Consider the following 27860-nt stretch of genomic DNA (forward strand, 5'->3'; position numbering starts at 1 on the left):
TGTCCCTATGAAAATGGGGTTAAAGTGGACACAGAGTCTGCATATTGGCTGAGTGCAGAGCTACAGAGTGTAAATTTGAAATGGAGAAAACTGCTCTGGAAGTTTTCTCCAGGTTTTGCTAGTTCCTTATGGGGCTCTGTAATTTGGAGATCCTTCAGAGTCTTGGGTGGGACGGGATCTCCAACCCTGTGTCCGGGTCTTGTGGACAGCCAGCAGGGTGTGTGCCCAGGTGCACACAGCCCATATAACGAGGGATTGGTGAGAGCAGAAAGGGTGGAGGAAGGTGAAGTTGGAGCAGTGGCTGCTAGTAAGTGTCTCTGTGTGAGAATAGATGCTGTGTGCGTTGAAGGGCTTCAAAGCTATGTGCGTCCAAGGAGCCAGATGCTGTGTGCGTTGAAGGGCTTCAAAGCTATGTGCGTCCAAGGAGCCAGATGCTGTGTGCGTTGAAGGGCTTCAAAGCTGTGTGCGTCCAGGGAGCCAGAAGCTGTATGCATTGAAGGGCCGTAAAGCTGTGTGCGTCAAAGGAGCCAGAAGCTGTGTGCATTGAAGCTCTTGAAACTGTGTGTGACCAAGGAGCCTAAGACTGTGTGCATCCAAGCAGCTTGTTTGAGGGGCCTGTTCCCTATAGCAGCAATACTGCTGAAGAGTAGCCAGGTGGGCTAGCATTTTTATTTGGATTTTGTGTGTTTAATTGAAGCTTGGACCCCTGTGTGGGATTCCTGGATGGACTTTTGTTTTGTTTTTTTCCTTTAATAAACGTGGGCTACCAGGCCCTTCACTATAAATGCCTCTCTGATGTGGACTCACTGCACCAAAACACATCTATCCACTTGAGCTGAACAATCCCCAATGTCACAAGTGGTGCGAGAATGCGGGCATGTAGACGGTGGAATCTAGGTCCTTGCTCCATGGTGAGTCGCATCAGGAACTACTGCTAGCTGTGTGTTTCAGCCAGGTGAACAGCATTGCACAGAAGTTTGATGGACTGTGTTGCATGCAGGTTGTGTACCTGTGAAAGGAGAATCAAATATTTTTTTTTCTTTTCTATGAAGTGTGTTGCAAGTTGCTGTGTGTAAGACAGCAAGCATGGGGCGTTCAAAACAGAAAAAGGAAGCAATCCTTGCTGAAGCAAGGGAAAGGGTTCTATGGCTAGATGGTATTTCACCACATGCCCCAGCCACGCCAGAGAATTTTTCCAAGTGTGAAATTTCTGTGACCTGGGGTAAATTAATCATGTCATCCCCAGTTAAAAAGGAAGTGAAAGAAGTTTCCCCTGGCAACAGGAAGCCAGGTGGACAACAGCGTGTGAAAAAGAGGAATATGGTCATCTGTGGAAGCAATGTTCAGGCCAACAGGGATGTCGGGGATCCAAGGAGTCTGTCTGATGGTCATGACCAGTGGTATCCTGTGGCAACAAAGTGCCAGTCATCAAGGAGATTCCAAGAAAGTAAAGTTCAGCTACCAGTACCGTGCTTGGAATGTGGTCAAGTGGGGCATGGAATTTTTACTTGCCCAAGGTTCTGGAACAATGCTGAAGAGTCTGGAAAGGCTGCAGTGTCGTCCTGTGGCCACACAGAGGAAGTAGCTGGTATGGATGCAGCTGAGAGACAGCGCACTCAAGTGAAGGGTATGATGCCAGCCACTGAAAATGGTAAGACTGTTTCAGTTTGTGGGACTGAACCTAGTGACATGGAAGTGTGTCCAGCGGGAAGATCCGCAGTGCAAATGGACATAGACTTGCTGCAGTGTGCTACCCGGAGCAGTGGGGAGGCACATGGTGAAGCCCAGCTGACAGCAAGGTTAAAGACTCAAATGAACATGGGGACTATGCATGTGCCTGCTATAATCCAGCAGAGTGCTGGAGAGGTTAAACTAGGGGTGACCAAAACTGTTCTTGGGCCATGTTCCCTAGTGACAGGTGCTGCAGAGTTGCCCATGGAAACTTCAGAGGAGCTTGCAGTGACGGAGCGGAGAGTTTCCCAGGTCAGCTATGGAGCTGCCCAAGGAGGAAAGAGTTCCCCTTTAAAGATAGAGGGTGATGTGAGGAGAGGCTCACAGGCTGTGGTTGGTAATAGACAATCCACAAAAGTAGCAGTTATGTCTATACGTAATGAAAATTCTGATGGTTATGCTGACAAATGTGTTACTGTTGGCAAATGTGATGGTATTGGTGATAATGACATTGAAAAAATGTGTTCCCTTTAATGTCATGTCTGAAAATGTTGCGAATGTGTTCACTGACAATGATGAGAGTAGGATATCTCCCGTGACAACCATAAGCGCAGGCTTGTCCATGGAAGTCTCGTGGGGTCTCCATGTGTTGGAGCCAGAGGTTTTCCAGGATAGCTGTGGTGCTACTCTGGTGAAACAAAGGGAGACTGAGTCACACAGTGAGAGTGTGCGGGCGCAGCCCCACAACCCTAAGTGTAACCCAGGTGTCAAGGGGTTAATTCAGCCAGCAAAAGCTGAAAGTGCAGAGCTGTGTGTCAGTAGCGCCCCCAGAGCAGGTAGGGCAAAAGCATGTATTACAGCCTGCCTTGTCAGATGATGTCAACCCAAGGGGATATGTATAGAAATGACACAGGTGATGTTTTGGCTAGTGAATCCCAGGTTCCTGTGGGGCCTTCTAGAGTAGGTGATGGAACCACAATAGACTGGGATAATTGGTATGAGAATGCAATTGCAATATTAAATAATGTGGTGGACAGAACACCTGCTATGCCCAATGGAGGGATCGCAGATCGGCTGGTGCTCAAGAACACGTTTGTCCCTGCGAAGGTTAATGCCCTCCAGTCTGAAGGAACTGTTCAGGGTGCTGGCATAGCAGATGTGTTGTCCACAGCCCAAGTGTCAAGGTGACAATGTGACTTGTAATGACCTGCAGCGGCTCACTGACACTGGTGCAGAAGGGATAAGTGTGAGACTTGTGTCTGACAGTGCTCCAGAGGAGCAACAAGCTGTGATGAGGGGTACCTCCAAGGAGTTGGAGGTCTCTTCAAATGTCTCAACCTCACAACCTGCAGTGGATGAGCCCCTCCATGTCTTGGACAGGGAAAAAGACCTTAGAAAGGTCTGGTATTTAGACATTGGATGTTTAGAGATGACAAAAACCTTACTTGAAATGCTGGAGTTGGTAAAAACTCACTCACTGTACACTTGGGTGTCTCCACCGCAGTCGGACCAGGTGGTGCTACGTAGTACCCATGGGTGGAGCCAGGTGGTACAGGCTGTGCTGGGAAGCCTTGATCGAGAATGGTATTGGTGGGACCAATGCTCATTAACAGTGTGGCAGATAGTCTTGAGGTTCTCTGAGAGGGTGCTCCCAGTTACTGAGTGGTATGGAAGGTGCCCAGGAGAACTGTTGGAGACATCAAAGGTCTCTCCGGCTGGTGTAGTGACTATAAACATCTCTGCTGGTGTGGTCCGAGGTGCGGCTGAGCAGTGGTCAATAGAGGGCGTGGATACTGTTTCACCCGCTAAACCTCATGAGAAGGTAGGGCCCAAAATAGACGCAGCACTAGCAGAGATGCTTTCTAACACTCAGAAAGAGGTACAACTTAAAGTACCCGGAGACACTGTAAAGGAAAGTGCTAATGTTGGTTGCTGCAACAATGTAATGTGTACACCAGAAAGGAGTAGTTTGTGCTTGGATCAGTGTCATTTGTTAGATCAGTTACCCATGGAGTGTTGGACAACAGGTGAGTTGAAGCAGTGCTATGACCCGTGGGGTGTAATCACTTGCCTGTGTTTTGTTCCTCCTCAGGTCTGGTCCTAACAAGTACTGAGATAGATGGCACTGATTGTGTTCGACAGGATGTCATTGAAATGTATGGTTTGGTGCTGTTAAAAGTGACGTGGTTGCCGTGGGTAACCAGAGAGAGGTTTTTGAACCTGAAAGACCTGCGGTGAAAGATAAAACTGACTTCTGTAAGCTGAAAGGTAGGATCAGGGAAGGCAGAGTTCCCCCAAGAGAGGAGAGTATGCTCAGGAACCCCGAGAGAAGAAAGGGAAGGCAGTGTATACGGAATTATAGGACCCTGTTAAGATCCAAGGTGGGATATACCTGGAAGCACACCCGAAAAAAGGGTTGGGCCTACGTGGCTGATGGCCAGCACAGAGGTGTCCCAACTGCTATAGTGGGTGCAGGTGTTTCTCCCTCCGGATCTGGCTCTGTCCCTATGAAAATGGGGTTAAAGTGGACACAGAGTCTGCATATTGGCTGAGTGCAGAGCTACAGAGTGTAAATTTGAAATGGAGAAAACTGCTCTGGCTGTGTGCGTTGAAGGGCTTCAAAGCTGTATGCATTGAAGGCCTGTAAAGCTGTGTGCGTCAAAGGAGCCAGAAGCTGTGTGCATTGAGGCTCTTGAAACTGTGTGTGACCAAGGAGCCTAAGACTGTGTGCATCCAAGCAGCTTGTTTGAGGGGCCTGTTCCCTATAGCAGCAATACTGCTGAAGAGTAGCCAGGTGGGCTAGCATTTTTCATTTGGATTTTGTGTGTTTAATTGAAGCTTGGACCCCTGTGTGGGATCCCTGGATGGACTTTTGTTTTGTTTTTTTCCTTTAATAAACGTGGGCTACCAGGCCCTTAACTATAAATGCTTCTCTGATGTGGACTCACTGCACCAAAACGCATCTATCCACTTGAGCTGAACAATCCCCAATGTCACACCCTGCTCAGGGACTTCTTGACACCTTATTGAATTATTGCCCACTATAATGTGTATATATAATTTTTTTTTGGTATGTTATCCTGGAGGTCTTACCTATATTAGTACCTTCTATTTATATGTACAGTCAGGTCCATAAATATTGAGACATTGACACAATTCTAATCTTTTTGGCTCTATACACCACCACAATGGATTTGAAATGAAACAAAGATGTGCTTTAACTGCAGACTTTCAGCTTTAATTTGAGGGTATTTACATCCAAATCAGGTGAACGGTGTAGGAATTACAACTGTTTGTATATGTGCCTCCCACTTTTTAAGGGACCAAAAGTAATGAGACAGATTAACAATCATCCATCAAACTTTTACTTTTTAATACTTGGTTGCAAATCCTTTGCAGTCAATTACAGCCTGAAGTCTGGAACTCATAGACATCACCAGACGCTGGGTTTCATTTCTGGGGATGCTCTGCCAGGCCTCTACTGCAAATGTCTTCAGTTCCTGCTTGTTCTTGGGGCGTTTTCCCTTCAGTGTTGTCTTCAGCAAGTGAAATGCATGCTCAATCGGATTCAGGTCAGGTGATTGACTTGGCCATTGAATAACATTCCACTTCTTTCCCTTAAAGTCTTTGGTTGCTTTCGCAGTATGCTTTGGGTCACTGTCAATATGCACTGTGAAGCGCCGTCCAATGAGTTCTGAAGCATTTTGCTGAATATGAGCAGATAATATTGCCCGAAACACTTCAGATTTCATCCTGCTGCTTTTGTCAGCAGTCACATCATCAAATACAAGAGAACCAGTTCCATTGGCAGCCATACATGCCCACCCAATGACACTACCACCACCATGCTTCACTGATGAGATGGTATGCTTTGGATCATGAGCAGTTCCTTTCCTTCTCCATACTCTTCTCTTCCCATCACTCTGGTACAAGTTGATCTTGGTTTCATCTGTCCATAGGATGTTATTCCAGAACTGTGAAGGCTTTTTTAGATGTTGTTTGGCAAACTCTAATCTGGCCTTCCTGTTTTTGAGGCTCACCAATGGTTTACATCTTGTGGTGAACCCTCTGTATTCACTCTGGTGAGGTCTTCCCTTAATTATTGACTTTGACACACATACACCTACCTCCTGGAGAGTGTTCTTGATCTGGCCAACTGTTGTGAAGGGTGTTTTTCTTCACCAGGGAAAGAATTCTTCGGTCATCTACCACAGTTGTTTTCTGTGGTCTTCTGGGTCTTTTGGTGTTGCTGAGCTCACCGGTGTGTTCTTTCTTTTTAAGGATGTTCCAAACAGTTGATTTGGCCACACCTAATGTTTTTGCTATCTCTCTGATGGGTTGGTTTTGTTTTTTCAGCCTAATGATGGCTTGCTTCACTGATAGTGACAGCTCTTTGGATCTCATTGAGAGTTGACAGCAACAGATTCCAAACGCAAATAGCACACTTGAAATGAACTCTGGACCTTTTATCTGTTCCTTGTAAATGGGATAATGAGGGAATAACACACACCTGGCCATGGAACAGCTGATCAGCCAATTGTCCCTTAAAAAGTGGGAGGCACATATACAAACTGTTGTAATTCCTACACCGTTCACCTGATTTGGATGTAAATACCCTCAAATTAAAGCTGAAAGTCTGCAGTTAAAGCACATCTTGTTTGTTTCATTTCAAATCCATTGTGGTGGTGTATAGAGCTAAAAAGATTAGAATTGTGTCAATGTCCCAATATTTATGGACCTGACTGTATGATGTTCACACTTTTGGTTCACTAGATAGATTACACATTTTTCTTTGTCTGATGTAATAGACATACAAGCTTTTATGGGTACATAGGTACCCCCTTTTTTTCCTCACTCAGCACGGTTTTTGTCACATTACACTTTCATATCCACTACTGACGGGTATATTTATACACACCTAGTCCTAACAAGCATAGGTTTTTTTCCCTCCTGGTGGGAGGGCACTTACTTTGTTTACACCATATGGTACAGTAAGATGGTGCCACTTACCCCATTTTTTTTCTTTCACAGGTGCAGCAGGCAGTCCTACCGCATACAGCCTATCAAAGCCTATGGCAAGCTGTGGCTGGACAGGGCTGAATGCTGTGTGTAGGGCCCTATCCATTCAGGGATGAGGTTTCATATCTCCCAATCATCCTGGATTCCACTGGACTGTCCCACAATTTGAAGTAAGTGCCGGATCTGGGCTGAAGTCCCAGAGCCAACCCTGGGCTCCACTCTATAGTGGTATCCATAATGGGTGCAATGTGTGCTCTCACACACAGCACCAAGTGAGGATTCCTGGGAGAAGATCTACTGGTAATCTCTGCTCCCCATGCAGTCACCAGTTGTTAGGACTGCCGGGGTCCTAGCAACCTATGACATTACTTGCAGGCCGCCTCTCTCTTCGGCCCCGATTCTGCCTCTTAGCGGTCCTCATGCCGGCTCTCAGTAGCCCGATCCCATCTGCAGGTGGCCCCAATCACCAGCTCTCAGGGCCCCCGATCCCATTTGCCCATGGCCCCGATCCCACCTCTCAACCGCCTGATCCTGTGATCGACTCGTGAAAGGTAAGAGGAACTGAACTTGTCACACAGAAGCACTCCGTCTGCTTCTGTGTGTTTGCGTCAGGAACCCAGGGGGGACATGGTCCACATTTGCTGGTCGGTGCCTTGGGTCCCGGCACCACAATTGCCCATATTTGCTGCCCTAACATTGGGGATGCCAGAAGTGCCTTCTTTCCCCATCTGTCAAAACTAGTGTGGAGCCGGTGAAGTGTTGTGAAACCCCTCCTCGGCTCCATGCTACAGTTATGACACTCTGAGCTGTCAGCAGCACTGTGCTTAAAAAAGCACAGGGATAAATATCAATCTGCATCTGTGGGAAAGCTGCGGGGGAGGCATTAGTAAGAGAGGAGGGGGAAGTTGGTAAAAAATCTGGGGGGGGCATTAGTATGAGAGGGCTGGGGGGGCATTAGTAAGAGAGGAGGGGAAGTTGGTGAGAGAGCTGGGGGGTATTAGTAAGAGAGGAGGGGGGAGTTGTGAGAAAGCTGGGGGGCATTAGTAAGAGAGGAGGAGGAGGAGTTGGTGAGAAAGGTGGGGGGCATTAGTAAGAGAGCTAGGGGTGGGGCATTAGTAAGAGAGGAGGGGGGGAATTGGTGAGAGAGCCTGGGGGCATTAGTAAGAGAGGAGGGGGTACTGGTGAGAGAGCTTAGGAGGCATTGGTAAAAGAGAAGGGGAGATTGGTGAGAGAGCTGGGGGGAATTTGTAAGAGAGGAGGGGGAGTTGGTGAGAAAGCTGGGGGGGCATTTGTGAGAGAGATTGGGGGGTCACTATTAAGAGAGGAGAGAGAAGTGGGTGAGAAAGCTGGGGGTGGGCATTAGTAAGAGAGGAGGGGGGAGTTGTGAGAAAGCTGGGGACATTAATAAGAGAGGAAGCGGGAGTTGGTGAGAAAGCTGGGGGGGGCATTAGTAAGAGAGGAGGAGGAGTTGGTGAGAAAGCTGGGGGGGAGCATTAGTAAGAGAGGAGGGGGGATTGGTGAGAGCTAGGGGTGGGGCATTAGTAAGATAAGGTGACCAGATTTTTAAAATGAAATCCGGGGATATATATATATATATATATATATTTTATTATAAAAAAATTTTTTTTTACTAGTAATGGCAGCAATCGACGACTCTTTGCCTGTCTCCGCCGCCGCCCGCCTCACAGCCTGTCAAGTCTAAAGCCCCATACACACTATCAGATTTTCTGCTGATTTTTTTTTTTTCCCTTCAGGTTTACCAAAACCATATAATATGAGGTCAAACCTTAGGAGTTTCAATTTGTATGCAATCAGCCGGGCCCTTGCACTACATGGTTTTGGTAAATCTGAAGACAAAAATCAGCAGAAAATCTGATGGTGTGTATGGGACTTTACTCTTTGGGCCCCGGCTACTACTGGGTGGGGAGTGGAAGAAGGTCACTCCACCAGGGAAGGCAAGGAGATAAGCAGGTAGGCAGCTGGCTGGGACTTGAGCCAAGGCAGAAGAACATGCGAGCGGAGCTGAGTGGGCATGCGCCCGAAACTGAAGAAATAGTCCCTCTGCTCCGACCAGCACATGATCATCAGAAAGGGACACAGATAATGGAAAAAAATAAACCCCCATAAGCTAGTAGGAGCGGCAGAGGAGGGGGGTGCAATTCAGATTTTTTCTTTTTATTCTGCACGGGCTGTCTTTGAAATTGCCCCAGCCCCTGTTCAAATCCAATCCGGGGACAAAACTGGGGACAGACTTGGTCCGGGGACAGTGTCCTCAATCCGGGGACTGTCCCCAGAAACTGGGGATGTCTGGTCACCCTATAGTAAGAGAGGAGGGGGAAATTGGTGAGAGAGCTTGGGGGCATTAGTAAGAGGAGGGGGGAATTGGTGAGACAGCTTAGGGGCATTGGTAAGAGAGAAGGGGAGATTGGTGAGAGAGCTGGGGAGCATTAGTAAGGGAGGAGGGGGAGTTGGTGAGAAAGCTGGGGGGTATTAGTGAGGGAGATTGGGGGGGTCACTAGTAAGAGAAGGGAGAAGTTGGTGAGAAAGCTGGGGGTGGACATTAGTAAGAGAGGAGGGGGGAATTGGTGAGAGAGCTGCGGGACATTAGTAAGAGAGGATGGGGGAGTTGGTGACAAAACTGTGGGGGGGCATTAGTGAGAGAGCTTGGGGGGGCACTAGTAAGAGAGGAAGGGGGAGTTGGTGAGAGAGCTGGGGGGCACTACTAAGAGAGGAGGGGGGAGTTGGTGACAAAACTGGGGGGGGGCATTAATGAGAGCTTGGGGGGCACTAGTAAGAGAGGGGGAGTTGGTGAGAGAGCTGGGATGCACTACTAAGGAGGGGGGGATTGGTGAGAGAGCTGGAAGCATTAGTAAGAGAGGAGGGGATTGATTAGAAAGCTGGGGCATTAGTATGAGAGGAGGATTGGTGAGAGAGCTGAGATGGCATTAGTAAAAGAAAAGGGGGGGTATGGTAAGAGATGAGGGGCATTGGTAAGAATGGAGGGAGATTGGTGAGGGAGCTGGGGGGCATTAGTAAGAGAGGAGGGGGGATTGGTGAAAAAGCTGAGGAGGCATTAGTAAGAGAGGAGGGGGGAGTTGGTGAGAAAGCTGGGGAGGCATTAATGAGAGGAAGGAGGAGTTGGTGAGAAAGCTGTGGGGGGGCATTAGTAAGGAGGGGGAGTTAGTGAGAAAGCTGGGGTGCATTAGTAAGAGGAGGCAGGGTTGGTGAGAGAGCTGGGGGTGGGGCATTAGTAAGAGAGGAGGGGGAATTGGTAAGAGAGCTTGGGGGGCATTGGTAAGAGAGAAGGGGGATTGGTAAGGGAGGAGGGGGAATTGGTGAGAAAGTTGGGGGGGGACTAGTGAGAGATTGGGGGGATCACTAGTAAGAGAGGAGGGGGAAGTTTGTGAGAAAGCTGGGGGGCATTAGTAAGAGAGAAGGGGGGGATTTGTGAGAGCTGGGGGGCATTAGTAGGAGAGGAAGGGGAATAGGTGAGAGAGGTGGGGGTGGGGCATTAGTAAGACAGGAGGGGGAATTGGTGAGAGAGCTGGGGGGGCATTAATAAGAGAGGAGGGGGACTTGGTGAGAAAACTGGGGGGCATTAGGGAGAGAGCTTGGGGGCACTAGTAAGAGAGGAGGGGGAGTTGGTGAGAAAGCTGGGGGGCATTAGTAGGAGAGGAGGGGAAATTGGTGAGAGAGCTGGGGGGGCATTAGTAAGAGAGGGGGGATTTGTGAGAGCTTGGGGCGGCATTAGTAAGAGAGGAGGGGGGAATTGGTGAGGGAGCTGGGGGGCATTAGTAAGAGAGAAGGGGGGAATTGGTGAGGGAGCTGGGGGGCATTAGTAAGAGAGAAGGGGGAATTGGTGAGAGAGCTGGGGGGGGCATTAGTAGGAGAGGAAGGAGAAGAGGTGAAAGAGGTGGGGGTGGGGATTTATAAGAGCGGAGGGGGCATTAGTAGTGGAGGAGGGGGAATTGGTGAGAGAGCTGGGGGGGCATTAGTAAGAAAGGAGGGGGAATTGGTGAGAGAGCTGGGGGGGGCATTAGTAAGAGAAGAGGGGGGTTGGGGAGAGAGCTGCAGGACATTAGTAAGAGAGGAGAGGGATTTGGTGAGATAGCTGGGTAGGGCATTAGTAAGACAGGAGGAGCACTGGTTAGAGAGCTGGGGGGCATTAGTAAGAGTAGGGGGGAATTGGTGAGAGATTGGGGGGCATTAGTAAGAGAGAAGGGTGGGATTGGTGAGAGAGCTACGGAGCATTAGTAAAAGAGGGGGAATTGGTGAGAAAGCCGGGGGGATTAGTAAGAGGAGGGGGCATTGGTGAGGGAGCTGGGGGGCATTAGTAAGAGAGGAGGGGGATTGGTGTGAGAGCTCGGGGGGCATTAGTAAGAGAGGAGGGGGATTGGTGTGAGAGCTGGGGGGCATTAGTAAGAGAGGAGGGTGGATTGGTGAGAGAGCTTGGGGATTAGTAAGAGAGGAGGGAGGATTGGTGAGAGTGGGGGGCATTAGTGAGAGCTGGGGGGCATTAGTAAGAGAGGAGGGTGGATTGGTGAGAGAGCTGGGGGATTAGTAAGAGAGGAGGGGGGGGATTGGTGAGAGAGCTGGGGGATTAGTAAGAGAGGAGGGGGGATTGGTGTGAGAGCTTGGGGAGCATTAGTAAGAGGGGGTGCATTAGTAAAAGAGAAGGGGGATTGGTGAGAGAGCTGGGGGGAATTAGTAAGAGAGGAGGGGGGAATGGTGTGAACTCGGGGGGCATTAGTAAGAGAGGAGGGGGATTGGTGTGAGAGCTTGGGGGGCATTAGTAAGACAGGAGGATGGCTTGGTGAGAGCTGGGGGGCATTAGTAAGGGAGGAGAGGGATTGGTGTGAGAGCTGGGGGACATTAGTAAGAGAGGAAGGGAGAAATGGTGAGAGAGTTGGGGGTCATTGGTGCGAGAGCTGGGGGGGCATTGCTGAGAAAGCTAACTTGTGGGCATTGGTGAGAGCTGGGGGGGCATTTGTGAGAGCTGGGGGCATTGGCGAGAGAGCTGGGTTTTGTGTAACCACACCCCTTAAGCCCCTCCCACCATTAAGACTTTGGCCACACCCAAATTTTGCCATTATGCATGCCGCAGCTCACTTACTCCCTCAATTGTCCCTCATTCTGGAGTTCAAAAGTTGGGAGGTATCAGGTTTTGCAACAGAATTGACAGAGCCCTAGAAGTCAGTACTACCTGAAACACCGTTTAGCCCCATCCAACCGCAGTCTGCTATAGGCTTTGGCAGGCTGCCTGCGGCCAGGCTAATACTACACCTGTCCCTCCCTGGGACACTAAACATCAGAAGGAATGTTCTACAGCTAGACAGCCCTGTGTGCACAATGATTTTTTTCATCCCAGGCTTCTTTTCCCCTGTCTATAAACAGTTTATAAAAAGTGATGGTACTGTTTTACACAGCTTGTAGAAGGCTCTTTTTCGTTAATGAATGTAAATTCTTCAGTAGTATATATACTGCCCTTTCCAATGAGCTAGAGACATAAATGTGAAGGTGAAGGGATCATGGCTCCAGGCAGGGCCGACCCTGGCCGGGGTGCACTGGGTGCAGTGCACCCAGGCGCCACAGAGGTGGGGGCGATGAAGTGCCAGAGTACTCCTCTCCCTCCTCCTCTCCTTGTCTGTAGGCGGCTCTCTCCGCCGGTCACCGCCACTGCCGCTGCTGTGCCCATCCCCCCTCCCTCCCTCCTCCTGTCAGAGGAGGAGAGCAAGACAGCCGGAGACCGGAGCAGCTGTCTCTGCGTTCAGAGAGAGACCAGCAGCGGCCGCGCAGTGACATCACGGGGGGGGGGGGGCGGTCCGAGCCTGACGTGTTTCACTTCTCTTGTGTGTAACTGCGAGTCCTGCCTGCTGCCCAAGCCTGACACGCTCTGTTCTCCACCCGGGCGGCGCGGCTGCACACCGTCCTCTCCTCTCTAGCTGCCGCCTAGGTGTTTTTAGATAGCCTAATGTAGGGGGGGTGATTTGTCCAGGGGGTCTATACTAATGTGGGGGGTGGTTTGTCCTGGGGGGGTCTATACTAATGTAGGGGGGTGATTTGTCTGGGGGGGTCTGTATTAATGTAGGGGGGTGGTTTGTTCTGGGGGGGTCTGTACTAATGGAGGAGCGTGGTTTGTCCTGGGGGTCTGTACTAATGTAGGGGATGGTTTGTTCTGGGGGGTTCTGTACTAATGGAGGGGGATGGTTCTGTAATAATGGAGGGGGTGGTTTGTCCTGAGGGGGGTCTGTACTAATGGAGGGGGAGTGATTTGTCCTGGGGGAGTCTGTACTAATGGAGGGGGTGGTTTGTCCTGAGGGGGGTCTGTACTAATGGAGGGGGGTGGTTTGTTCTGGGGGGTTCTGTACTAATGGAGGGGGTTGTTTGTCCTGAAGGGGGGTCTGTACTAATGGAGGGGGGTGATTTGTCCTGGGGGGTCTGTACTAATGGAGGGGGGTGGTTTGTCCTGAAGGGGAGTCTGTACTAATGGAGGGGGGTGGTTTGTTCTGGGGGAGTCTGTACTAATGGAGGGGGGTGGTTTGTTCTGGGGGGTTCTTTACTAATGGAGGGGATGGTTTGTCCTGAGGGGGGTCTGTACTAATGGAGGGGGGTGATTTTGTCCTGAGGGGGGTCTATTCTGATAAAGGGGTTGTTTTGTCCTGGGGGTCTATACTGAGGGAGGTGTTTATACTTAGTGGGGGGTCTGCACTGACGGAGGGGGGTCTGTACTGAGGGGCGACTATAGTTGGTTGAGGGGGTAATACCATGTTTTACCGCACCGGGTGACACCAACCCTAGTGATGCCACTGCAGCCGCAGGCTCTTGTTTCCCCTCTCACTCTCCTCCTCGTGCGCGCTGCTGTACTAGGGAGCGGCGCACTATGTTTCTTCCCCCGCCTTCATATCGGCCAGGGAAGAAAAAAAAAAGGAGCAAAGAGGATTGTGGGACATGTAGTCCCAAGGACTGGCAGCCCCACTGTAACATGGAAACTGCAGCCCACACAGCATGCTCAGCTGAATGGGAGAGAGAGCCAGGACCCCGGGAAAGCTTTCAGGGAAGTGCACCCAGGACTCCAGAGGGAGAGGACAGTGATGAGCGAACACCATCAGAGAGAGAACCCTGCTGACCTGCGCCACACAGCCTGGCACCATCCCTGGTGAAGAAAGGAATGGAGTCATTGCCAAGATACAGATCTAGGCTCTTCCCAGCGGAGTCACCACAGGCAATTCAGAGTGAGCTGACTCCTGATCAGGGGAACCATTGCTGTATTGCTGGGTCAGGTGAGGGCAGATCGGCCATTATTTACTAACGTCCATAGGAAATGCAGTCTCTGATCATCTCTTGTAACATGTCTGCAGTCTCTGACCATCTCTTGTATCATATGTTCAGCCTCTGACCATCTCTTGTAACATGTCTGCAGTCTCTGACCGTCTCCTGTAGTATGTCTGCAGTCTCTGACCGTCTCCTGTAGTATGCCTGGGGGCTCTTTCTAACAGATTCTCTAACAGAAGCCCTCTCTGTGTGCATCAGAGAGACTCCCCTCCAGGTCTCATTACACTCTTCCTGTATTTTCTTTATTGATAAAGATCATGGGAGGATCCCAGGGTAACGAAGACTTCTTAGGGGAACATCTCTGTGTTTGAGTCGTTGCCATAGAAACATTTGTAAAGGGGAGGTGTTGGTAAGATGACCACGCCCACATGGGGGCGCCAGAAATATTTCTGCACCCAGGCGTCTGTGACCCTAGGATCGGCCCTGGCTCCAGGTGGATGTGTGGAAATGGCACTCTCCTCAAGGTGGAAGCAGCAGGTGCAGGGTAAGCATATAGCAATTAGAAGAGGGAAGGTCTGGACAGCCGCACTCCAATAAAAACACCTTTTATTGTGCAAAGTAACAAAAGTACAAACCACAGCAGGGTACAGGATAAATATAGCCCCCACCACCTTTTCTCTTTTATAATTTTTTTCCCCCTCTGAGGATAGGATCTTTTTTTCTTTTGCCACTTTCTTTCTATAGTTATGGATGTTATCCTATCTCCACTTCTGGACGCTCTCCATGTGTAGTCTTCATCTACACACACTGTACCAACTATAAACATTACGCTGAGGAGAGCCTCATACACCTTAGAACATTTCCATTTATCTTTTGGTGCCCTATTCTCAATGAAGCCTACATAATTACTAGCATATTTATCTGGTAAGCAGGTATGAACATGCCCCATTTTATCCCCTCCTACTCTACCTTTTCTTTCATTTCCCTTTCCTCTATACTTACAATCTGACCATCCATACACAGGGGCCCGCCTTGATTTTCTCCCCCGGGGAGTGTTTGGGTGGAGCATCCCCACGGGCTGCCCAGGCTCAACGTCCCCTTTGAACCGTTGCTCTATCAATACAGTTTACAGGTAAGCCAATTCTATAACATTGCAATGCATACACTATAAATAAATTGATTGCAATATTTAGATACCCTATGAGGCCCATTTGCTACTTATCTGTTTGTTCTCTATCCTCCCTCCCACCTTACACTCATGTGTGGAACACCGCTACGCATGCAGAAAAATATATATGTAACTGAACTGCCTTTTTCAAATGGTTTATCATGTTATGTTTTAAATTTAATTATAACTATTTGAATCATCATGATTTTAAAGTAAATATGTATGAACAAAGTTATTGGTATGTATAGACTTTTTATCATTGTGGTTGCTTTTTCTTTCTTTACAACCATGTAAACTACCTCGAAGCTCATGTGTTACTGTTTTTCATACTATGTATATGTTATTATATGATATTCCTCTGTGCTATCTCTTTAAGGCTCTGACGAAGCGGGATTGCCCGCAAAACACGTAGGCCATACCTATTGATACCTTTGGGATCTGCACACCCTGAATTTAAGAAACAGTAAACTGTATCTTGTCTTTAATTGATATGAATTTTAAAGCGGGATTCCAGCCAGAAAATTTTTTTTTTTAAAGTCAGCAGCTACAAACACTGTAGCTGCTGACTTTAAATAAGTAGACTTACCTGTCCTGGGTGCCCGCGATGTTGGCCGCCCGAGGCCGACCCGTCCCTCGGCTTTCGGGTCCCGGCACCGCCATCCTAATTAAGGGAAACAGGCAGTGGAGCCTTGCGGCTTCACTGCCAGTTTCCTACTGCGCACACGTGAGCGGCGTGGCGCTTTGTGAATGGGACACGATGTGTTGTGGAATACACACAGTTCCCATAACACACCACGCCCCATTCCCCAGAAGAGAACGCGGGGAGCAGAAGACTGAAGATCACCGCGGTGTAGGAAGAGGCAGATTAGGAAGACTGCCTAGCAACAGTCATTTCAGGTAAGTTACATTTTTTTTTTTCCTCCATTTTTTTTTTTTTTTAGGTATTTTTATGCAATTTTTTTTTTTTTCAGGGTGGACCTCCACTTTAAGGTGGCACTGCCTATGGCAGGCAAATAAAACTTTTCTATTTTGTTTATAATTACAGTATTGTATTTATTTTGCTCATACTCTACAGAGGCACCATTAAAGTCCCACCCTTTTCTACATTTTTTTTTAAATACTTGCATATCTATTAGGGATGGTGCCTCTGTCTGACTCCTTTATTCTATGTACACCCTAACCCCTACACATATCAAAATATTTAAACCCTTGAATTTGTTTCATATCAGATTTTTTAACTCCTTGTGGCTACTAAATGAATGAGTACGGATGCACATAATGCATTTTGTACATGTACTGTAATTGATAGATACATTTTTATTTATGTTTTTATATCACATATGTATTATTTTTTCATATACATATACAAATTATTTTTATTTCTCATATTTACACCTATATACATATAGGTAGCATTCTAGGTATTTAGTGTCTCATTGTACACTAATTATATAGATACAGACACATATTTTTCCTTTATACACAAATGCACTTTATATATCTATATGTCTTTAATGACATATTTATTGAATGTATATGAATGAGTAACATTATACAATAATAATCACAATTTTTTTGATAGCACTATACATGCACATTCATCCAGCACTTATAGTTACAGTATATAACATGAATTATTTCATTTTTCAGGTTCACTTTAAGTTAATTCACCTGAATACACATATGTGTCGTTACACTCAACCACACATGTTTGCTATTAATAAAGGCGTTTTTATTGGAGTGCGGCTGTCCAGACCTTCCCTCTTCTACTAAAATTGAAGGTATAATGTCTTAGAAAATAAAGTAATGATGCAATTTCCTGACAGTTGCTTAATGTTTCTTTGGTGGATGCCAATAGCAATTCTCTTAACCACTTAAAAACAGCAGGTGTGCTTTAAACCCATTTTAAGTAACAGTGTATTGTAACCTTGGTATACACTGTGTATACATATCTGAAGTAATGTGTAAGTCGCAAGTCCGTTTCTGGTAAGCACAAAACATCTATTGACTTCCTAACAGTAGTAGTAATTTGGTACATCAATGAATTAGGCTTAATACAATTGGAGAATTTATATAAAGAAGCTCTTTAAAGAAGAACTAAAGTACCGCACCTGGGCTTCATGGGCATTGGCCATAAATACATCATACATGGCTCATATGTCCAGCAGCTAATGTTTTAGGCATATAAAAATCTCTACTTTAGGGTCGGTTCACACTAGTGCGCTGAGCGATATCGCATGTGATTTGCCTCACTGCAGTGCACATCACATGCGATGTCCATGCGATGCGATTTCAGCCGTACAGATAATATGGCTGAAATCGCATCACATTCAGACTAAACTTGCACAGGACCCTTTTTTTGGTCCGCACCAGAATCGGATCACATGGGTGTTCATACCTATGTAATCCAATTCATGTCCGAACTGACAGTTTGCAGTGAAATATGCGAGCTGAAATGGGGTGTCATTAACAATGTATTGACACCCCCAGCAGTTCGCATATGGCAGTGTGAACTGTCGTGTGAGTCGGGTGCGATGCAGGTTCCCACCTCGCACAAGTGTGAACCCAGCCTTAAGCACAGTGTAACCCCTATTTCATATATCTATGTCCATGAGGCCAAATAATGAAAAAGTCCATAATGATCAGTAAAAACATGAGTCAGCAACAGTGGCACTAAACCAACAAAGAGTCTCAGGGGAACGTAGCTTACCACCTTCTGCATAATTCATCCACATGGAATGTTATTTCTTTCCCTGTGGCCTCCACAGCTCTTTCTGCCTCCTGTAAGTTCCACTAATCATCTGCCAGATCCCACACTGTCCTCTAAATGTCATTTGCTGGTGGGCGGAGTCAAAGCCGGCAGCAAATCAAAGTTTTCATCTCTCCTTTATCTACTGCAAAGTCCTGTCGGTGACTGAGAGACACAGAAGACCTGGAAGTGCAACTCCAGTGCCTTAAAACAACAGCCAGACAGGATGCTCTGGGGAGAGGTTTGGACCCCCATATCCCCCCCTTATCTACACGCCTTCCTCACACCAAACAAGTCTAAAGCAAGAGAATTCTGACAAAAAACAGAGTACAGTGAGAAGTACAGCAGAGATTTATCTTGTATTCTGTGCTGATTTGAAATAAAGGAAAGATGTTTTTTTTTATAGACATGTGGATGTGCATAGAGAGACTCACCTTCAGTCTGATTGAAGCGTCTCATTCCCACCCTCACATTGTTCCTGAATTCAGGCTGATAGTATTTTGCTTTACGTAGCTGTCGGTCCCAATACACTGGTCCTGCTTTTTCCATCCAAAGAGGCACAGGATGGACCTGTCCAGTGTCACTGTTGTACCAGTGTATCTTCTTATCATCCATAAATGCAACAACAGAGAATTCAGGCAGACCTGAACCTGTCTCTGAGAACCCTGAATAATAGTACCGCAGAATGTGGCCATCTGAAAAGAAATACAGAGTATTTCAGAGTTATCAAAGCACAGTGAGACTGTCTGCTTCTGGTAACAAGAACTGTATGAGGAACATCAGATAAATATAGTTGAATATTTCTTTATGTTTGAGGGCAGATTGTCTACCAACCTATAGATATAAACAGTGCAGTATACTAGGGGTTAAATTAGGCTCCCAACTGTCGCTACAGTTGCACCTTTTTACAGCCAAAAAAGGACTTTCAGAGTCCTCTCTAGAGCCACCCGATCACTTTTATGGGCCTCTGAAGGTGTGCCCTTCCCCACCCAGCAATAAAGTTTAAATAAAGAAAAACATTTTAAAAGTGTAAAAAAAATAATTATATAACAATAAATAAAAATAATTAACCCCCCCCCTCGTACACCCCCCCCCCAAATTTAACAAGCAGCATAGGGTGCGTATGTATATGTAAACATAAATTGTGCCAACATATAAGGGATTGCTGTAACATTATAGTGAGAGCAATTATTCTAGGGCCATAATTCATGGTTAACTCCAAACTTATAACCTGTAAAGGCTTTTAACGCATTGCCTATGGAGAATTTTGGGTACTGTATTTTTTTGCGATTACATAGTTATGCATAATTCTAAGACTTGACATGTTTGGTATCTATTTACTTGATTTAACCCCATTTTACCCAAAAACTAAGTATAATATTGTTTTCTGGTTGTTTGCACTAACATTTTTGTGTATTTTGATATGCGTTTGATAAATGGATGTGCAAATATTGTGCAACATTAAAAAATTGCAACTGCCACTATTTTATTCTCCAGGGTCTTTGTTTTAAAAAATATATACACTTTTGAAGTTTAAAGTAATTTCCAGCAAAAAACAAAACACAGATTTTAATACGGGTGCAAAAATTGCCTCGGTAGATAAGTGGTTAAAGACCAAGTCCACTTTTTACAAAAAATAATAAATGCATGTGTATTTCCAGGAAAAAAAGTGTTCATTTATAATTTTTTTTTAAATCAGCCTGCAAAGCATTGTGGCCAGTGGATGTTGGATGCAGTGTCAGGCTCCTGCAGACTGTTCCACCAGTTCTTGGTCTGTATTGAGATATGGGCTTTCAGTTGAAGAGTTGGCGGACATGTGAAAAGACTAATGCCCCGTACACACGGTCGGATTTTCCAACGGAAAATGTTCGATAGGAGCTTGTTGACGGAAATTCCGACCGTGTCTAGGCTCCATCGGACATTTTCCATCGTAATATTTGACACACAAAATTTGAGATCTGGATCTCAAATTTTCCGAAACAAAATCCGTTGTCGGAAATTCCGATCGTGTGTACACAATTCTGATGCACAAAGTTCCATGCATGCTCAGAATCAAGCAGAAGAGCTGCACTGGCTATTGAACTTCAATTTTCTGGGCTCGTCGTATGTGTTGTATGTAACCGCATTCTTGACGTTTGGAATTTCCGACAAGATTTGTGTGACTGTGTGTATGCAAGACAAGTTTGAGCCAACATCCGTCAGAAAAAAAACATGGATTTTGTTGTCGGAAAATCCTATCGCGTGTACAGGGCATAAGAGTGTGGTGATCACCATGTTTGTGTTCCACAGAGAACTACAAGTCCTGTCTGTCATGGTGGCAGATGGGACTTGTAGTTTATTAATTTACAGATCTCTGAGAATGAACAACACAACTGTGTGGGCGGAGCCCTGCAAATTTGAAATGTGACAGCAGCTGCAGGGTTAAAGAAGCCCTGCATGCTGTCACAGTAGAGGGCAGTTTGGGCTTACAGGGGTTCCATTTGCACCATGTTACACCCTATTAGGGATGAGCCGAACACCCCCCCTCAGTTCAGTTTGCACCAGAACATGCGAACAGACAAAAAATTTGTGCGAACACCATTAAAGTCTATGGGACACGAACATGAAAAATCAAAAGTTCTCATTTTAAAGGCTTATATGCAAGTGTTTGCTACAAAAAGTGTATTGGGACCCGGGTCCTGCCCCAGGGGACATGTATCAATGCAAAAAAAGTTTTAAAAATGGCTGTTTTTTTCAGGAGCAGTGATTTTAATAGCTCTTAAAGTGAAACAATAAAAATGAAATATTCCTTTAAATACTGTGCCTAGGGGTCCCCTTAGTTTGCCTTTAATGTGGCTGCATATGATGGGCACAAGTGGCTGCATATGATGGCACAAGTGGCTGCATTTTATGAGCACAGGTGGCGGGCAGTTTATGGGCACAATTGCTGCATTTGATGGGCACAGGTGGCTGCATATAATGGGCACACGTGGCTGCATTTGATTGCACACGTGGCTGCATTTGATGGGCACATGTGGCTGCATATGATGGGCACAAGTGGCTGCATATGATGGGCACAAGTGGCTGCATATGATGGGCACAAGTGGCTGCATTTGATGGGCACAATTGGCTGCATATGATGGGCACAAGTGGCTGCATTTTATGAGCACAAGTGGCGAGCAGTTGATGGGAACACATGGCTGCATATGATGGTCACAAGTGGCTGCATATGATGGTCACAAGTGGCTGCATATGATGGTCACAAGTGGCTGCATATGATGGGCACAAGTGGCTGCATATGATGGGCACAAGTGGCTGCATATGATGGGCACAAGTGGCTGCATTTGATGGGCACAATTGGCTGCATATGATGGGCACAAGTGGCTGCATTTTATGAGCACAAGTGGCGAGCAGTTGATGGGAACACATGGCTGCATATGATGGGCACAAGTGGCTGCATATGATGGGCACAAGTGGCTGCATATGATGGGCACAAGTGGCTGCATATGATGGGCACAAGTGGCTGCATTTGATGGGCACAATTGGCTGCATATGATGGGCACAAGTGGCTGCATTTTATGAGCACAAGTGGCGAGCAGTTGATGGGAACACATGGCTGCATATGATGGTCACAAGTGGCTGCATATGATGGCACAAGTGGCTGCATTTTATGAGCACAAGTGGCAGGCAGTTGATGGGCACAAGTGGCTGCATATAATAGGCACACATGGCTGCATTTGATGTGCACACATGGCTGCATTTGATGGGCACACGTGGCTGCATTTGACGGGCACAAGTGGCTGCATTTGACGGGCACAAGTGGCTGCATATGATGGCACAAGTGGCTGCATTTGATGGGGACAATGGCTGCAATTGATGGGCACAAGTGACTGCATTTGTTTTGTTTTGTTTAGTTGCGTATTTTTCAGTTTGTTTGAGCTCCCCCAAAAATTTTGAGCACCAGCCGCCACTGAGCTAATCAGTAAATCTCCCCCTAAATGTTTCTAAACATTGCAGCTTTAGGCTGCAGTCACATCTGGACAGAGTGGTTTTCATGCGTAGTTTTTGAGTTGATTTCCCTTCACTTCCTGTCCCATAGCCAAACAATAAGTGAGAGGAAACCCCACCAATGTTAGGAATTTCCTGGTTGTCACCAAAACTAGTGTCTCTGTTGAAAGATTTCTCCTCTATTTCTGTTCTGGTGACAACCCAAAATTTGGGATTCTCTTTCACTTCACTCTCAGTGATATCGATAATCAGGAAAAATAGAGAGGGTGAATTTCCCGAACGGGGGCACAGACCGCAAAAAAACTGACAAATGTTATAATCCCTCCCACTCTATATAAAACTAAAAAATATTTTGATTTTAGTTATACTTTAAGTCCTTCGAGTCCCCAGAATCTCAGATGTCTAATACTTCATTGTCCCTGAATGCACCAAGACAGTGCCCCTGTGTTGTGTGCGTAGTTTGTTTTATATGACTTGGAGGTAAACAATATACTGAGACCACAGGTCAACACACACATTGTAATCATACTGTACCATCTCCTACGTGCCTGAATAGATGCAGATTGATTGCATAGATAAGGTAGGATTTCATAAAATGCAATTTATTTCTTTATAGTTATATAAGATCATTTTTATTAGATCATTTTTGTAAATTTAAATTGATTGTACAATCTGATTGTAACACGTATGGTGGCTTCTAGACCCAACATACTAATTATCTAATGAAATTCTTATGTCTGTGGGTTCCCTGACTCTGTGATCACCTTCTTTCTAGATAAGCAATCTATTGCAGGAGGATAGGGCCCGTCTACAGACATATACATACATACATACATACATACATACATACATACATACATACATACATACATACATACATACATACATATATATATATATATATATATATATATATATATATATATATATATATATATATATATATATATATATATATATATATATATATATATATATATATATATATAAACACAGCAGATCTGTACTCTGCACTTTAGTACCACACCTTCAACTACCCTGGCATTAAAAATAACTCACCGATCCTCATACTTATCACCGTGCACTTCTGACAAACCCAGAATAAGCAGGATGAGGGGGATCATCTTCATCCTCCTGTATGTGATATGTTGGGGGGGATCAGACTTCTGCAGAGTGACACAGTTACACAGTCCAGCAACTCGGAGATCAGGAATGGAGGATCTGATAGGCTGAACGTGCTGACAAGAAAACACGTGGGTCAAATAAGTGAAAGTGAAAGGAAAATACAGAGGGTGAACTATCAACAATTACAGATTCTATGGAAATGAGAAAACATTTTTTTGTTTTATTGTTAATTTTATTTTAATTTTTTTAGTGTGACACTTTAAAAAAAAATTTTTTGATCACTTTTATTCCTATTACAAGGAATGTAAACATCCCTTGTAATAGGAATATGCATGATCGGTCCTCCTTACAGTGAGATATGGGGTCAATAAGACCCCACATCTCACCCCTAGGCTGGGAAGCCTGAAGTAAAAAAAAAAAATTAACGATCACCGCTTCCCAGCCAAGGTGCCGACATTCGTTTGAATGCAGAGGCCGGGCATGATGTCATAATATTGCGCCCAGCCTCCGAACGATCATAGAGTCTTCGGTGACCATCTGGTCTGCCAGAAATCTCTATGGTCACCATCCGGGGCCGGCGGATCCTGTCTCCGTCTCATCGATGGAAGCGATGAGTCAGTAGAAGCACCGGAGGGCGGCGCATCCCCTCTCAACAGCCGCTATGATCATGGTGCAGGAAATCGCTGGCACTAAAAGATGATATCTGAATGATGTCTGTAGCTGCAGGCATCAGTCAGATATATCCCCGCAAAGTCAAGGACGTCCCTGGACGTACCTTGGGTGGAAAGTGATTAAAATAATTGTATACCTTAACTGAACGATACAGGCAGTCCCTGGTTTCAAACAAGATGGGGTCTGTAGGTGTGTTCTTAAAGCGGAGATCCACCCAAAAAGTGGAAGCTCTGCTTATCTGTCTCCCCCCCTCCCGTGCCACATTTGGCACCTTTCGGGGGGGACGGGTACCTGTTTTTGACACGTAACATGTCCCCACTTCCGTCGGACCTCGCTGTGGTGAGGTAGATCAGAAGTTCGCCCCCCTCCTCCTCCTCCGGCTGGGGTGCCGACATCACTGAATTGCAGGACAGGTAAATATCCTCATATTAAAAGTCAGCAGCTACAGTAGGTATTGTGGGGGGGGCTGGAACACCACTTTAAATGAATTTGTATGTAAGCTGGAACAGGTAAATTTTTTTAAGTGTAGATCCAGCCAAAAAAAATATTTTTTAGATTTTTTTGATAGCATAGGGAAAGGTTAACCCTTGTAACATTTGTTTTGCTGTCTGTGTCCCTGTTCAGGACATTTCATCTTACTTTCCGTCCCAATGACAATAGGATTTTGAAAATTTTGGGTCGTTGTGCAAACATAGATTGGTGATAAAGCTCCAGTGGAGACACCTTTTTCTTATAATAGCTCTTACAGGAGTGAATTTCCCTTCCTAGGGGTAGATTTCCTCTCACTTCCTGTTGTCTCCTTCTGCTTGTAAGGTGGATGTTTGTAACCTGGGGACCACCTGTATATAGTTTGTAAAAGGCATGTTTATCATGTACAGTTGTTTTTTATTTTAAAGCTGAATTCCAGGATAATCAAATATTGTGTGTGTGTATATATATATATATATATATATATATTTGTTATACTAGTAATCGCATCAATCAGCGACTTATAGCGGGACTACGATATTGCGGTAGACAATTGAACACTAATGCCGCTTACACACGATCAGAAATTCCACCAGCAAAAGTCGGATGTGAGATTTTGGTCAGAAATTTCGACTGTGTGTATGCTCCATCAGACTTTTACTGGCAGAATTCCAGCCAGCAAAAGATTGAGAAAAGGTTCTCTATTTTTCAGTCAGAAAAAGTCCCTATCCGAAAATGCGATCATCTGTATGCAATTCGGATGCGCAAAAAATCACGCATGCTCGGAAACAATTCAACGCATGCTCTGGAGCATTGAACTTCCTTTTGGCTTGTCATAGTGTTGTACGTCACCGCGTTCTTGGCGGTTGAAAGTTCAGAGAACTTTGTGTGACCGTGTGTATGCAAAGCAAGCTTGAGCGGAATTCCGTCGGAAAAACCATCCAAGTTTTTTCTGCTGGAATTTCTGATCGTGTGTATGGGGCATTTTACAGGAGTAAATTTCTCTTCCTAGGGGTAGATTTCCTATCACTTACTTTTGTCTCCCTCCATTTGTAAGTCGGATGTTTGTAACCCAGGGACCGCCTATATATAGTTTGAAAAAGGCATGTTTATCATGTACAGTTGTTTTTTATTTCAAAGCTGAATTCCAGGATAATTTAAATATTGTGTGTATATATGTAACAATTACTCCCTTAGGAGCTGTCGATTTTGATCGGGCTGTTGTCGCCACCCATTACCTGCATTTTCACCATATCAGGAACCTAGAGTCCACATTGAACTTTGTATTCACAACATATGAACCAGTCACTTTAGTACTTTTCCAATGCTTTAATGGGAGATAAACGAAAGGACGAGTATTCCTTCAGTCCAAGATTTAATCTTTTTCCCACCCGGATAGGCCTCCCTCACTGACCTAGCAGCCGGAGCGAAACACGAACAAGAAAAGTCTCTGCTACAGACTTGAGATGAACAAAGTAACTGCACGATCCTCTGCCACTGGACGTAGTAGTTTTAGACGAACAGCAACACAGTACCAGAACCTTTAAGCCGACCTGGCAGTACTATGTGGTAGGTTGAATTAAGATGCGTCCTCCAATTGAGTCAGCAGGCCCCTCTCTAGACCAGCGCTCCGCATGATCCTTCCAAGACAGGTCCTCCCCTGGATCTTCTCAATTGTCCGGCTTCTTCCCGCAGGACAGACAGCACAGGACCATCCCTGCAGTAGTAGTAGTAGGCCCCAGACAGACTTCTGGGCCCACTCACACGCTGCAACAATGCAGTCCTCCTGCCCGGAGGACCACGAGGTAGGACTCCTAGCACATACCTGTCGGCCAGAAGGGCCAGCAGGTGGAAAGAAAAAGACCAAGAAAAATGGCGTCTGTCTCTTAAATACCCCTTCCCAGAATGCATAGCAGGGGACAACCTCTGCCGAGTTACTTCTGGGAAAGAAGAGCACACAATACACCTCAGCCTGTTGCTTTCCAGCTCCGGTCTGTAGTGACACCGACATCTACAGGCGACGGAGTGGAACTGCACGCAACACAACCAAGGGTGGAACAGAGGCTAATTTAGCCATAGATTAAATCTGAACTATATACAGAACAGACGACCCACTAAATTTACATATAAGCGGTAGATTAAAAATCTACCAGCGCTACATATATACACAGTGGGGACGGAAAGTATTCAGACCCCCTTAAATTTTTCACTCTTTGTTATATTGAAGCCATTTGCTAAAATCATTTAAGTTCATTTTTTCCCTCAGTAATGTACACACAGCACCCCATATTGACAGAAAAACACAGAATTGTTGACATTTTTGCAGAATTATTAAAAAAGAAAAACTGAAATATCACATGGTACTAAGTATTCAGACCCTTTGCTCAGTATTTAGTAGAAGCACCCTTTTGATTTAATACAGCCATGAGTATTTTTGGGAAAGATGCAACAAGTGTTTCACACCTGGATTTGGGGATCCACTGCCATTCCTCCTTGCAGATCCTCTCCAGTTCTGTCAGGTTCTGTCAGGTCTTTTAGGTCTCTCCAGAGATGCTCAATTGGGTTTAAGTCAGGGCTCTGGCTGGGCCATTCAAGAATAGTCACGGAGTTGTTGTGAAGTCACTCCATTATTTTAGCTGTGTGCTTAGGGTCATTGTCTTGTTGGAAGGTAAACCTGCTTGAATTCTTTGGTCCCCAAAGATACCATGAGAGCATATCTAACACAAACTATGTTCAGATCCTTACTTATGACAAGCACCATTCACACGCCCCTTAGCTTTCACATAATAATTGACATACTTCAGGTATAATTTCAATACCAAAGTTTGATAGGGCCAGGGCAGTTCTCATGTTCAACCCAATAGTGTCAGAGGTCAGAGCAGATCCATTGCCTACCCAATTAACAGCGGGTGGCAGAGCTTCAGGATCGGAGCGACAAGCCATAGAGACTGGCTCTTCAGAACTTTCCCCCAGCGTGTCATAAGTGAGTCTTTGTGGCGGGTGTACTCTCCGCCTTAATCTCATCGGCCCCAAATCCTCTTCCTGTTTGGTTGAATCTCCCACTTTATCTTTTTCACTGATCTGAGTGTTGGGATCAACCAATGAGTCTTGTGCTCCACTCTCCAAAGTCCATTGTAATGCTAGTTTCTCTAAAGAGGACAATGCTTCCTCAAGGAGATCTTCCAAATCTCCAGTTGGGTTTGTAGCATCAGAAATAGAAAAAATACTGCGCTGCCACTATACAAAAACCCCCAAAAAAGCAGCAGTTTGACTGTGGGATAACACAAAAAATATCAAATATATAAAAAGAAACTGCGCTGCACTGTAGCATCAATGACTCCGGGCCTCACTTATGCTTCCTCTCCTTCCTCCTCCATCCATAATTCTGCAGGTAAAGACACCACATCATCGACTAATCCTAAGTCTCCGTTTCCTGATAATGATCCTGAACTCAGATTCTCCGAATACTCATACTCGTCCCCAGACTCATCACCTCCATCAGTTCCTCGTAACTCATTCCCTTTTGAACGAGTACCAGCCAGTGCCAATCTTCCAGGAGATGTCTGAGTAGCTTATGGGACTCTCACAGCATCCGACAGTGGCAATAAAAGGTTTCTATGCCACATCTTCTTTGGCCCCGACTCTCCTTCTGGTCGAATCTGATATACCGGCAATCCAGGGCCTCGTTCGCACACAATGAAGGGCTGTGACTTCCATCTGTCCGCCAGC

General features: G+C 45.9%; 1 protein-coding gene across 1 annotated transcript in view; it reads right to left on the minus strand.

Moving 5' to 3' along the window:
* Positions 1–23119, minus strand: part of LOC141107522 (major histocompatibility complex class I-related gene protein-like) — a 63853-nt gene extending 40734 nt beyond the window's left edge. Inside the window, exons 1-2 of the mRNA XM_073598314.1 lie at positions 22940–23119; positions 18314–18572 (exon numbers count right to left, since the gene is read on the minus strand). Of these exons, the coding sequence (XP_073454415.1) occupies positions 18314–18572; positions 22940–22996 (316 nt within the window). The 5' untranslated portion in view covers positions 22997–23119. The remainder of the gene's footprint in view (positions 1–18313; positions 18573–22939) is intronic.
* Between the last annotated feature and the right edge of the window lie 4741 nt (positions 23120–27860).

This window comes from Aquarana catesbeiana, linkage group LG09 (genome assembly GCF_042186555.1).
Source record: "Aquarana catesbeiana isolate 2022-GZ linkage group LG09, ASM4218655v1, whole genome shotgun sequence".
NCBI classification, from domain to species: domain Eukaryota; kingdom Metazoa; phylum Chordata; class Amphibia; order Anura; family Ranidae; genus Aquarana; species Aquarana catesbeiana.